General features: G+C 34.6%; 1 protein-coding gene across 2 annotated transcripts in view; it reads right to left on the reverse strand.

The window, feature by feature from the left end:
* Positions 1-12,678, reverse strand: part of PCDH17 (protocadherin 17) — a 91,441-nt gene that overhangs the window by 57,797 nt on the left and 20,966 nt on the right. The window contains exons 2-3 of one of the 2 annotated variants that reach the window (XM_076363164.1): positions 5,184-5,242; positions 4,856-5,025 (exon numbers count right to left, since the gene is read on the reverse strand). In XM_076363164.1, coding sequence (XP_076219279.1) covers positions 4,856-5,025; positions 5,184-5,242 — 229 coding nt within the window. Of the gene's footprint in view, positions 1-4,855; positions 5,029-5,183; positions 5,243-12,678 lie in introns of both variants that reach the window. The other variant, XM_076363154.1, reaches the window with a different exon arrangement.

Consider the following 12,678-nt stretch of genomic DNA (forward strand, 5'->3'; position numbering starts at 1 on the left):
GGGAAAAAACCTACAGGAGGAAGCAATGTTGAACAAAATATTTCACAGGTTGTGTCAGCTCTGGGGGGACTCCCAGCCTCCATCAGTTTCTCAGCAGAGGCCATCACCAGCTCTGAGAACTTCGAAAAGAAATATTTCTCCACAATCTTCTTTTTTCATTATCTTGTTAAGCTGATGTACTTATAAAAGAACCCATCATCCCCAATGGCATGGAAAGCATTGGTGATGATGTCAGACAGCAGAAATTTGCTTGATGAACTTTCTGAACTTATCAGTCTAGACTGATTCTCACTCAGTTAAACAGAATGGATTTTAATTTTCCTACAGACTCAAGCAAGATTATGGCAAGAAAATCAGTGGATAGTTCAGAAAAAATCTTGGTAAAAAATTCTGACAATTTCTGCTCTGCTGTGGATGGGTAATGCAGGATACTCAATTTCAGGGATCATTCTTGTTTAGAAACTGAGAATATAAATGTACAAGTTACTATAGACTCATTCTGTGAATGTGTTCAGTGGGCAAACTCAAGAGTTAACAGTATTCATAGAGATTCTGTAACACTGATGTAGTTTTTATTCCTAAGACTGTTGCATGCAGGACTGCATCAGTAGTGACGCGTATGTATTTTTGTTGTGATGATGAAGAAAGAAGTATTGTATTTTTAAGTTATATTTAATACTTTTTTTCCCTGATGATACATTCCAATCCTTTTATACTAGTCACCTATATCTTAGATTAAAATGGTGCTGTTTTACAGAGAAGCCTGGTGAGCAATACAGGTCCTAGAGGAGTCTCTGACACCAATGCTGAAGTTTTCTTTTACCCTTCCTCCAAGGAGGTGCCTCCGTTTTTTGTTTATTCTCAGGATCCGTGCTCCTGTTAACGAGGCAACAGCACATGCAGAAATGCCCCCTCTATGGGATGCAGGTGTGAACGGCAAGCAAACGTGTTGAAAGAAAGGTGCAATGCACAGTAATAGAGCAAAAACTGAACAACAAAGCTACAGAATTTGAAGATACTTAATCCCTTGGATATTTTTAACAATGACATGAAAATGTAGATATATGTTAAAGCAAGAAAACACAGACAGCAAAAACCAAAATAAAAAGGAAAGAAAAATTCCTGGGAAAATCTAACAAAGATGATGATTTATGAGTAACTACAATAAAGTCCATAACTTTATATTGTTTTACTGATTATAAGGTAAACACATCTATGATTCACTAAGAAAAGTATAAAATGCACATCTTGCTGTTGTACTGCTTCCTTGTAGATATCATTTATGGTTTATGATATCATTTTCAGCTTTGGGTATCTTTTCAAGAAATACAGATTATTGCTGTTATACTTAAACCGTACCAAAAAGATTATTCTGTTATTTAACCATAAAATGTGAATAATATATGCTAATTCAGGTGGAACAAACAGGTAACTTGACAGATAAATTCAAAACTATTAATTCTTGTAAGACTTCTGAGTACGGTGATCTCAAACTGTACCAACTAGTGATGGGGTTTAAAGTCTCAGCAACAGAAGTGAAAAAAGAGAGGTAAACAAAACAAATCTATCTAAAACCATTCTACTGAAAGAGTAGCAGGCATATGGAACAAGCTGCTTAGTAAGACAGCTGATTCATATAGCATAAGTAAGCTTAGGAGACAGCTAGTATTTTTATACAGAAAGTGGTTTGGAATTCACAGCAAGAGGATATATGGTTGAGATAACTAAAATGGGACATGCTTATTTTAACACAAGACTGACTGTCCTGATAACTTTTATTGGGTTGGGTTTTTTTCCCCTTTCTTTCCATTAAGGCCAAGTGATGAGCTTTCATAAGCATTTCATAATGATACCTAATTTGCATTATCTTTCCCACTTGTGTGAATGTTTACAATCACCACCAGACAAAAGTTGCTATCTGGAGATATTTTCCTTGAATTCGAATATTTTAATAGTAAACTTACTGAGGCTTTATCATCCACTGTTTTCACTATTTTAATGCAAATCATAAAGTAAGCTTGATTGCCTCCCATCCCATGCTGAAATCAGAAGATGTCTTGTCTACAAAAATTATTTTTTCTTAAAATTTCCTACTTCTCTATTACTGATAGAAGCACAATTGCTGTAATGTTACTGACACAATTTTTGTCTCAATATGATCATTTAATTTTCAAGCTGTCTAGGCTAGAGTTGCCCAAAACTGTAGTTAAGCTACTGGTACTGCTAGCATTCTTATTACTGCCATGGGTAGAATTGGACCTGTGACAATAGCATTTGGAATTACATACAGAGGATGTCAAACTCAAACTTAACTCATTTTAAATTGGGAATCTCAAGTCAAGATCCTGAATTCACAGTTAATCTTGATCATTTTTCAAAAATGCCAGAAGATCTAATAATTAGCACTGTTCTAAAAGCAGAAGTTAAACTATTTTAAATATCCTTAAACAACAATAATTAAGCCTGAAACTTTGCTACAAAATAGTGAATTCCCATCCCCCCACAACCCAGAATGATGACAGAACCACAACTTCTGATACTGCTTCAAGCACTGCCGTAGACAATTGTTTCTAGCAAGCTATCCATCTCCTTTTCCTGGAAAACAATTTTTCTCTAAAGAAAATGCAATCCTTTTTCTATCCTAATCACATATATCATATTTCTCACCCTTCTTCAACTTGGCTTATGACTAGAGAAAGCAATTTTGTTTATCTTCTTTCAAAAGAGAAAAGTTACTTTGGGCTAAGAGCCCTAATCGTACTAAGCTCAATGACAAGCGATCATTGATTTCATTGGGAACACCACATTGCACCATATTTGTTACTGCGATGATCTGTAACCCTATAAGGTGCTCGCTGCAGGTTCAGTTTTCATAATATCTCAATTATTTTATTACAGCACACTTGAGACGGAAGAGTTCATACAAGTAAACAAATGGATATCAGTACCATTTGTAATTATATTTGGGGGGGAAAAAAAAGAAAAGAAAAAGAAAAAAAAAGTAGTTTATATCTCTATCCTCATTCTTTTTTTTTTTTTCTCAGTAAGAAAATTCACATAAAAACCTGCTGCTGCAGTTCAGTGGCTGATAGTACTTAACACTCACAGTTCAATATATGTTTAATAAGAATATGAGGAATTCATATAAGCCACTGGAATAAGTTATTTCTTGATGAATAGGGCCCCCATCTAGATATAAAGACAAGTGCAAACCTCTGTGTAACTCTTTGCATTACAATGAAAATAAGCAACAGGAATGGTTGGCTTAATCTGCTTACTGAATTGTTTCTATTTTGACCAGTATTGGGCTTGATGCTTCTGGACAAACTGAAATATTATGAACTCTGGCCACACAGTCCTTTTCTAAAAAACCACACATTTTTAATTTGAGTAGTAAATAATTTTCCTAATGAAACTTTTAAAATTTTGGAACTCTTTTATGGCTATACTTGATAGATAGAAATCCAGGACTTTTCTTACACAAAACTGAGAAAATTAGACACACACTCAAACAGCTTCTTAAAAAAAAAAAAAAAAAAAAAGCCCAGTATTGCATCTTTATACAGATCAATGTCCAATTATAAGCAGAGAGTTGCTGTGGCAAAAGGTCAGGAAAAAATAATCTTTCTGGCATTTATTACTTGGAAAATAAGGTCATATATGAGGTCAACCTTCAAATATATACAGAATAAATTATACTGCACCATTCCAAATATTCTACACAGCAAAAATTATATTGCAATCTCAACATAATCAGAAAAATGAAGTCGAACATGTATTTTCTGACGACTGTACTACAGATCAGACTAGGTTAAGAAGCAAAAAACCTAGGTCTAATTAATCAACAATTAATAAAAAGTTTATAATCTATTTCTGCTTAATTATAAATATAGCTCCTTATTAAGGCTGACTTATTTAACAATCTTTTAAATACTTTTAACACTGAATCATCTTCCCCACAACAAACTAAAATAATAGCAAACATGCAAAACATTTAAAAATAATTCAGTGGTGCACTTCCTTATTTCTTGCAGCCTAGAAGCAAAACACAAACACACACAATGCTGGACTACTCAGGCTGTCTGATGCTTTAAAAAAAAAGAGGTGTCTCTTTTGAAATAAAAGACCTCATAATTAGATAAAACACATCTGGAAAAAAATTAATTGGACACAGAATTTGAGGAAATAAACATGCTTGTTTGTCAGAATGAATGCCTGCAGAAAGCACTGTCATTGTCCTGATATGTCATTTTAGCTGTTTAACAGACATTCATCTTTGGTACCTCCACAGGATGTGAATGAAATTATACTGAAAATCAGATTATGTTATTATTTGACACTTCTCACATTACTATTAATTGTGAAATCAACATTACAAATAGGAAAATACATCCATGAAATGAAAACATCTTCTGATCCATTTTTACTCGTCTGATACCCCAAGTCTCTTTTCTTTTCCTCGTCTCCAAACTACATGAGGAATGTAAATGACTGGCATTCTTTTATCTGTTGCAGTCATGTCTAGTTTGAATTTCCAAATCACGCTTTGGCAGAAGAACTGTATATAATGTATCACAGGCAATGCCAGTAGAGATAACGTATATTCTAATCATTTTAGAAAAGTACTAATTTATTTTTTTTTTTAATCTACTTTGGATACTTGCGGTTTCATTTCATGTTCATTACGAAAGATACTGAGCGTTCTTTGCTCTGGGCTAGCTACAAGATTTACAGTTTTCTCTGATAGTATTATCAGTGGGCTATTCCACCCTGATAAACCGCAACTGCAATACTAATAGGTTTATAATGACGGCTTAAACTTTACGCTTTTGTAAGCATTGGAGGCTTCACTCACCTTGTTCAAGTGGCTGGCTTTTAGTTGAAGTAGTTTTCATCTTGAGTGCCTCCCTAACAGACATGTCACAGCAGGAGCCTTTGTTAGTGTCTTGGTCACTGTCAGCCTGATCACTGTCCCCATGCCCGCTGTCCCTTAAGCTGGCTCTTTCTGGATCCTTGAACGTGGAGCTACTGAAATACATATTTAAAAAAAAAAAGAGAGAGAGAGAGAAAAGAGAGAGAGAGAGTTGTATTTACTTGTTCTAAGTTGAATTGTACTCTCTGGCAAAGCAATTTTGACAAGAATGCAAATGGGGAAGCCGAGAAAGTTATTTAATAGGCCTTACCTTTGAACAAACTGCTGCCTGCTGCCCATGTAATTGGGCTCTGCGGGAAAATTGTCTGTCTGTGAAAGAGAAGGAAAAAAATACGTATAGTTGTACACTGGACAAATCTCCTGCAGAGCAACAAGATTTCCTAGAGGAGAAATGATTAATAATTCAAAAATTCCCTTAATCTTCAGATTTGTACATTTTAATTAAATTGGAAAATGCTGGCATGTAATTATGTGCTCAGAACAATTAAATGATTCCGGTCCACAAATTACCTGCTAAAGTAAACAATGAGGCTCCAGTAAGTGGCATTCTCTGTTAGTAACCTGACAGATGACACTGTTTATGTTTTTTCATTAGTTAGATATTAAGACTGATGGTTATTGAAAATGAGAGAAAAAAATTACTTTTGCATATTACAAAAGTGAATTATTCAATAATACTAATTTTTAATCATAATTACATCATCTACTGGGATTCTGAGGCCCTTACTGCTGTGATACAATTTCATATATTGCTATATTACTCTTGAATTGAAAAAAAAAAGAAAAAAGATCAAGAAAATTTGTGGCTGATTAGCTGTGGGGTTTTTTTTAAATGCTACTGGAAAAGTGCAAGTATGAAAATATTTGGATTTTCTCTCTTTAATTTTCATCAGTATTAATAGCTATGTCAGAATAATGAGAACCACACATGCAAACAAGAACATTCAATGATTGTTGTAGACAAGTAGTTTTTAAAAGAAGATACTTTCATTAAGTCTGTCATGAGTATATTTTTAGCAGCATGAGCTAAGTGACTGTAGAAGCAGAAGTATTTACAGCATCCAGACCAACATGGAGTCCTGCCAAAGGGAACTGAATTCCCCTTGTATCATCAGTTGAAGTTCTTTGGGAGAAAGAGAGACTGCATCTTTCACAAAACTCCATATACTGTACATTCACACACGTCATTTCTTCTTGCAGCTGACCTAGTGACAGAGCTTCTACTGTTTTCTGCATCACTTCATATCACACCACTATGCTTCAGGGCAGCTATGATTTTTGCAACAGCACCTAGAGTATCAGTATTGGTAACACAGGCAGAGCTCAATTAATGGAGCAGAAGGCCTGAGGTAAGGTTTAATGTCGCACAACAAGTGTTTACACAAGTGACTGATCTCTTAGATAGTTGGTTTTCCCTGCCACTCCCCACTCCATTTTTTTAGTTTTGATTTGGTTTCTTAGGTAGGTGGTCATTAGAAATATTTGCTACTGCTTGTATGGTTGGAATATTGGAGCTTGGAAAAGATGCATGAACTTACATCTGAAATTTATGAGTCTCTGCTGTTTGCAACAGAAAATAGGTAGCCACCTGCCACTCTCAAGGTACATGTGAAATAGATGTTCTTATATACCATGGGTATCTTGTGTGATTTAGGGAAGGGATGGAAGATAAAGAATTATCTTCTGTTTGGCATGTATGAAGTCAATTTACACTGTACTTTCTTCTTTCTAGTTAAATCCTTTGGTTAAAAAATTAGTATTATAACACACATTGTGTTCACATTTTGAAGCTGTTTCTAATTTAAGCTGTGCAGTACATAGCATTGTATATGTCATTACAAAAATAATCTGATGTTTTATCAGTGAATTTTCCTTTATGATAAACTATGACAGAATCAGGTTTTACTCATCTCTTTTCAAAATATAGCATAAAGTGCCTATACTTATAATTCTAAATTATTTTTATCATATCAAAGTTGCACACAATTTGGAAATCTGGGTGTTTACGTCCAACTAGATACTTGTTCTTCCGCAGCATTATTAAAAGATGGGCTTATGAAAGTTCTTAAATACTACCTAAGAAATGCAAACAATACGCTATATTACAGAAGGAGAATTCTGAAGATCTGGGACATGAAACTCAGTGCTGTGTCACTGCTTTTCCAAGTCAGCATTTCAGAAGCTGATGATTTCAGCTACAAGTATCCAAACTTTTTAAAATCTGGACACTTCAATTACGGGGCAGTTTAGTGCTTTGCGCTTAAAAACAGACAAGATCCTAGTTTTAATATATGCAATTAGAACAAAAGCTTGTCTTAACTTTTAATATGTTTCCAGTTATAAAAACAAACATTAAAAACCAAAAAAAAGGAGGAAATGGAGGCACAAAGACAAATATTTCAGCATTCTTGTATGTAATCTCTTAAACGTTATTCATTTTTTGGAAGCAGCCTTAATTCTGTCGTTTATTCTTTTCTTGTTTCAAATTATAAGCTAGTATCTCTCTCGTGTGCAGCAAATCCACCCCATATAGACATATAATCATTATGACGCTCACAGAGCCCACTACTTCTCAATTCAAAGAAACCTTTACAATTGCAGAACTCATGTCTATTTCTAGGTCTAATATCTCAACTGTAGATGCCCAGGAAAACTGACCTTATGCTTTTACTTACATAAGAAGTCTGCCTCCTCCTAAACACAGCTGCTGCTAGAATCAACACTTCCATTTTTCATGTCATTGTCAGGCAAAATGCCCACTATAAACTCCCTTTTCATCAGTTCTCTGACATTAGAAAAGTCAGATTTTTACCCTGGAATTAATTATAGTGCCTCATTAAAGGTGGTGTTAAGAACTTATCTATAAGCTGGACCACAGTAAGAACTGGTCATACTTTTTGTTTCTGCTTTTTCATAGCAAAACCAGCATTTTGCACACCCTGGACTAGCCAAGATACAAATTTTAAAATAGAAGTTATGACCACAAATTAGCTGCCATCCTAAAAATGGGAGGTACTTCTGAGAAATTCTGTATTTACGGTAATTGTTACTGACTTTTAACTCGATAATAATTTGACCAATTTCCTTCATATTGTATTTTGCAGCAATACAAATGGTTGGGTGACATGTTACAGTGAGTTCATTGCTGCAAAAGAACAAATGTAAATACTTGATAACTATATACAGCCACAGAGCTCAGAGTTGAATTCTTTTCCTTCTGCTCTAAAAGCATTAGACCTTCTCCTATGAACTATGAAAGTATGATGCTTGTGTTGAGCTGTAACAGAGCACCCTGAGATACAAGCAGCAAAGAGAGAATTGCTTCATGTATGATCATATCTATACAAAAATTGGGATAATAATCAAACATCTAATTTTAAGGCTAGGCAGTTTAGAGGAATCTTAGAAAGGTAAGCATCCGCTTTACAACGGATTACAGAGAGATACGAATGTCTAACTCCCTTAAACACTTTTTGTTTTTAATCCCAGTTGAAGTGAGAGGTCATATACTTAAAATTTTTACACTTTAACATCTATGGAAGTGATATTACACATTTCAGCTCATGCATTAATCATACCTCTTTATGCTGCATAGCTGTAACTCTAAGAAATGAGCGCTACTTTAAAAAAACTATCAATCAACAGCAAATAACTCTTTGTTCTTCTCTGGGTATACAGCCCTTTCTAGGAAATCAGAACCACTGTGTCTCTCTGTTTGCCTCCAGTTTTAAGGTAGGTTTCAGTTCACCTGCAGGTAACCATCTAAAAGCTAGTGACCTGCTCTAAGCTAATCAGCTAAGATCCCTCTATAAGCATTAGAGGCATACAAGATAATTCATCCCATTTTGGGCATCTAGCTTTAGGTACGTACCAGCAAGATGTTCAGTGTAATAGCTAAAGCTAAGTAAGATGCATCATATCAGAAGTGAATTAAATGGAATTACAATCTCCTGATGAATAACCAAAAATTACTCAAATGCCAGCACCATTAACCTCCTGAAAAACAAAATAAAACAAGCTCCACCCTCACCCTCCCCCAAGAAAACCCCCAGAAACAATCCATCTCTAAAAGTCACCGGAGTTAAATAATAAAGATATGTTTTCTATCTCTGTGATTCAAGGTTGAGGGCTGGAGTATCAATTAGGTCACCAACTACTAAGATGTAAGTTCTCTAGTAGGAAGAAAACATACTGGGACAAATGTCTCAAAACTAAAAAACAGAACTGTCCACTGCCCTGGTTAGATACAGGAGAATTAAAAATCTGTGATGTCAACCTAACTGTCCACAGCTCCCCTAGAGAATAGGTCCTGTTTTTATGGCTCATTGTCACAGATTAGTGGAACCAGATCATTTCCAATGAAAGTATGCTGTTAAACCATTCAACATATATACTTTTTCACAGTTGCTACAATGGCCCCTTAAAAATGCTTTCTTCCATCTATCTGTACTAATATGTGACCCTAGAGTAAATTTGAAATTTTAGGAACACTGCCATTACTGCGATGTTGCAGAAAAATTCCTGAGGATTTCTGTACACACGTTTAATACATCTTTCTCAGAGAGATGAAGCTCATAAAAAATGCCATTTTGAAAGAGATCAGAATGCATATAAACCTTTCAAAAGCTGCCAAAATTTAAAAAAGAGGGTTACTACCTTTCAGAAAATATCTTACAGTTTGATTATGTTACCTTTTTCATCGGGGAGTTGAGGAGGAGGAAAGTAAAAGAACAGGCAAATTAAACCTGTGCAAAACACACTTTTACTGGTATGGGGTTTCAGATGTGACAATATAATTGCTACAGTCTAATAATGTGACTTGAAGAATCATTTACTGGCCAGTGTTTGCACGAACAATATGTAGAACACCCTTCAAGTGCTATGGTCAACTGTCTGTGAAACCACTCATTCTATTACAGGTGTAAGGGCTTGCGTATTAAGACCACACAGGGGCTTAGATAAACTATAGTTGTTGTTAAGTATCTCTTTCATATGGCGAATTTGGAATACCGAATTTTATAAATTCAAAATAAAACCATTCAGTAGTTTGAAAGTCAACTGTTAAGGTTTTATTAATTAATTCTAGAATGGCTATGATTTCCAAAAGTTTCATTTAGAGAAAGGAAAATGAAAAATTATGGCCAAGAGCAGAGTATCAGAAACAAATTCCTCATAGGATCCATTAACCTTAAATAATCTCATAAGGAAAAAGAAAAAAGTGAAAGCTTCATCACTGGAAACAGTTGGAACCAGCCTGGGCAAAGCATTACACAATGAATTATGGGGAATATTTTTAGCAATGGGCTACATTAATCTCTTTTCCTTTTTTTTTTTTTTTTTAATAAGTTCATGTTCACAAGGTATATGTGTTTACTTCTGTTGAAATGTTTTGATATTTTTATAAATAAAAAGGAGTTCCACTGTGGCTCTGCACACATATATTTTTTTTCAAAAAAAGTCAGGATTAAAATTACAGCCCTATATTAATCAATCAGATTTCAGGGATTTTACTATTGCTCAGTAAGACAATGGTAGAGGACTTCACAAGGCTTCTGCTTTCAAGAATTCCTATAAAAAGCAGGCTGTCTATTAAAAAGTAGAGGTTCCTAGCTATTTTCCTTTTTTTTTCTTTTTAATCAAAATCTTTGTTACACCACAATTCTGAAGATTTCTAGCAATCTTTGGTGTATTCCATACTGTTTGAATAAAATTAGAGAAAAATAAAAGAAACAGTTTTCAATTTGACAGGTCTTTCTCCTAAAAAAAATAAATCTTAAAATCAACATGACTACAAAGAAAAAGACAGGGAAAGTGAGAGTGAGAAAGAGGGGGGGAGAGAGAGAAATGCAATATTTAAGTATTCTTGACAAATTATGCCCAGAAATAATTGTCATATTAGGAAAAGATGTATTCTAAAATGTAAAAAAAAAAGGACTTAAACATTAATCAGATTTATGAATATTAGGTTACTAGAATATTAATAATTTTTTCTCAGAGTTACAGAGTATCACATTTTCAGAAATGATTCAGTGCAACTCCATTTTATGTAGGTGTTCATACCTGGAACTATAATAAAGCAAAATGTCTTTGCTGACTCTAACTTCTTTTTAATTAAACATTAAATGCAAAAATGAAATGAAACATCTCTCCCCTTTATCAGACTGCCACTTAATATCTAACTCAAGCATCTCCTGTGTCTTTTCTTGAAAAGCTTAATTCTGAGTATTCACCCTTCCCCCATAAAACAAAGATCTTTTATAAATGGCAATCACTTTTCAAGACAAAAGAAATGTATTCTGCTAAATCTAGTTTTGAAAGAGCAGACAATTGTCTTCATTTTGTTAGGAACAGTTTGTGTTCAACATAGTACAATTTTTCACAGACTCCTCACTTTAAGACTGCCAGTGACTGTATATACTTAGCCTGAAGTAGTAGTTTTTTATTTCACCAGACTTCCTTCATTAAGAAAATGTATTAAAGCAATAGCAAAAAAAAAAAAAACCAAAACTGGGCACAAACTTCTAATAAGTTATTCTACCTGTTTGAAGGACAAAATTAAATAGGCTGCTTTAACAAATCTTGTCCTAATATGTGCTCTCCACTCTCATTATTTTGAAAATATTTTTGAGACATAATTTATATGACATGTACATATTTGGGAAGCTTCACACTTGCTGCAAAATGTGTATTTTGGTGTTACAAGACCTACAGTGTGTTTATGTGAATTTCTGACATATGTAACATTCTTCAAAAGCACACTAAAAACACAGGGCAACAAAAACAGTCAGATCCACAAGGCAATATCGTTCACCAGGCTGCTGTACTCTTTATTGAAGAGTGTTGGTGTCTCGTGTTTTCTCTTTCTCTTGAATGAGAAAAGCAAAACTGTGAGGGAAAGAGGTCCTGAGCTGTTCAAACACACAGTGACTTCTGAAAAGTGAAACTCTGGGGACAGAGACTGCCATCCTTTCCTGTAAGTGAAGGAATGCAGATTCTCCCCATATAAATGCCTGGTCCATGTACTATTTTCTCAAGTATCATATTTGTTACCAAAAAAAAATTATTATTGATTTATTGCTTAAGCATTCATATTAAGGTATTGCAGATATTTCAGTTGTGTTTGTACTACTGGCTTACTGAAAACGATTATTTCTTGAAATTTTACAAGAGTTTACTCTGCAATGTACAAGGCACAAAAGAAGACAGCAGCCTAGATTATAGGGATTTAATACAGTGCAAGGATTAGGAGTCACAAAGCCCAGGCAAGCTTCCTCTCACCTCATTGATGGTTGCACCAAGCCTGAAGGCTGAAGAAGCTAAAAAGGTCACTATAGAGACATGTATTTTTAAGTGACCCTGGTAAAATAGTAGACTTAAAAGACACTCAAAAGATGGGGTAAGACCAGACCCTGATCAGATTTTTTTAATATGAAATAAAAGATTGAAGCCTTTCAGGAACAAGTTTGCCTCTTCTTCTGTGGGGAAGTCAGCTTAACGAAAGCCTTCAACTCCTCTGACAGAGCAGATGCAGGATATGTGTTTAAATGCAGACTTCTCTCTCTAAGAAAGATAGGACTAGGAAAAAGTGTGGAAGCTGAACCCAAAACTTCCTTCCACTGAAAAGGGAATCAAGAAGATTTTCTGGATGAAACTCCAATTGCTGTTTGTTTCACAATAGTTTCAGATTTCTGAGCCTCATTTTATTTTGCACTGGAGAAACATGAAATGTAAGCATCTAATGAAAT

This window comes from Aptenodytes patagonicus, chromosome 1 (genome assembly GCF_965638725.1).
Source record: "Aptenodytes patagonicus chromosome 1, bAptPat1.pri.cur, whole genome shotgun sequence".
In the NCBI taxonomy this organism is placed as follows: Eukaryota; Metazoa; Chordata; class Aves; order Sphenisciformes; family Spheniscidae; genus Aptenodytes; species Aptenodytes patagonicus.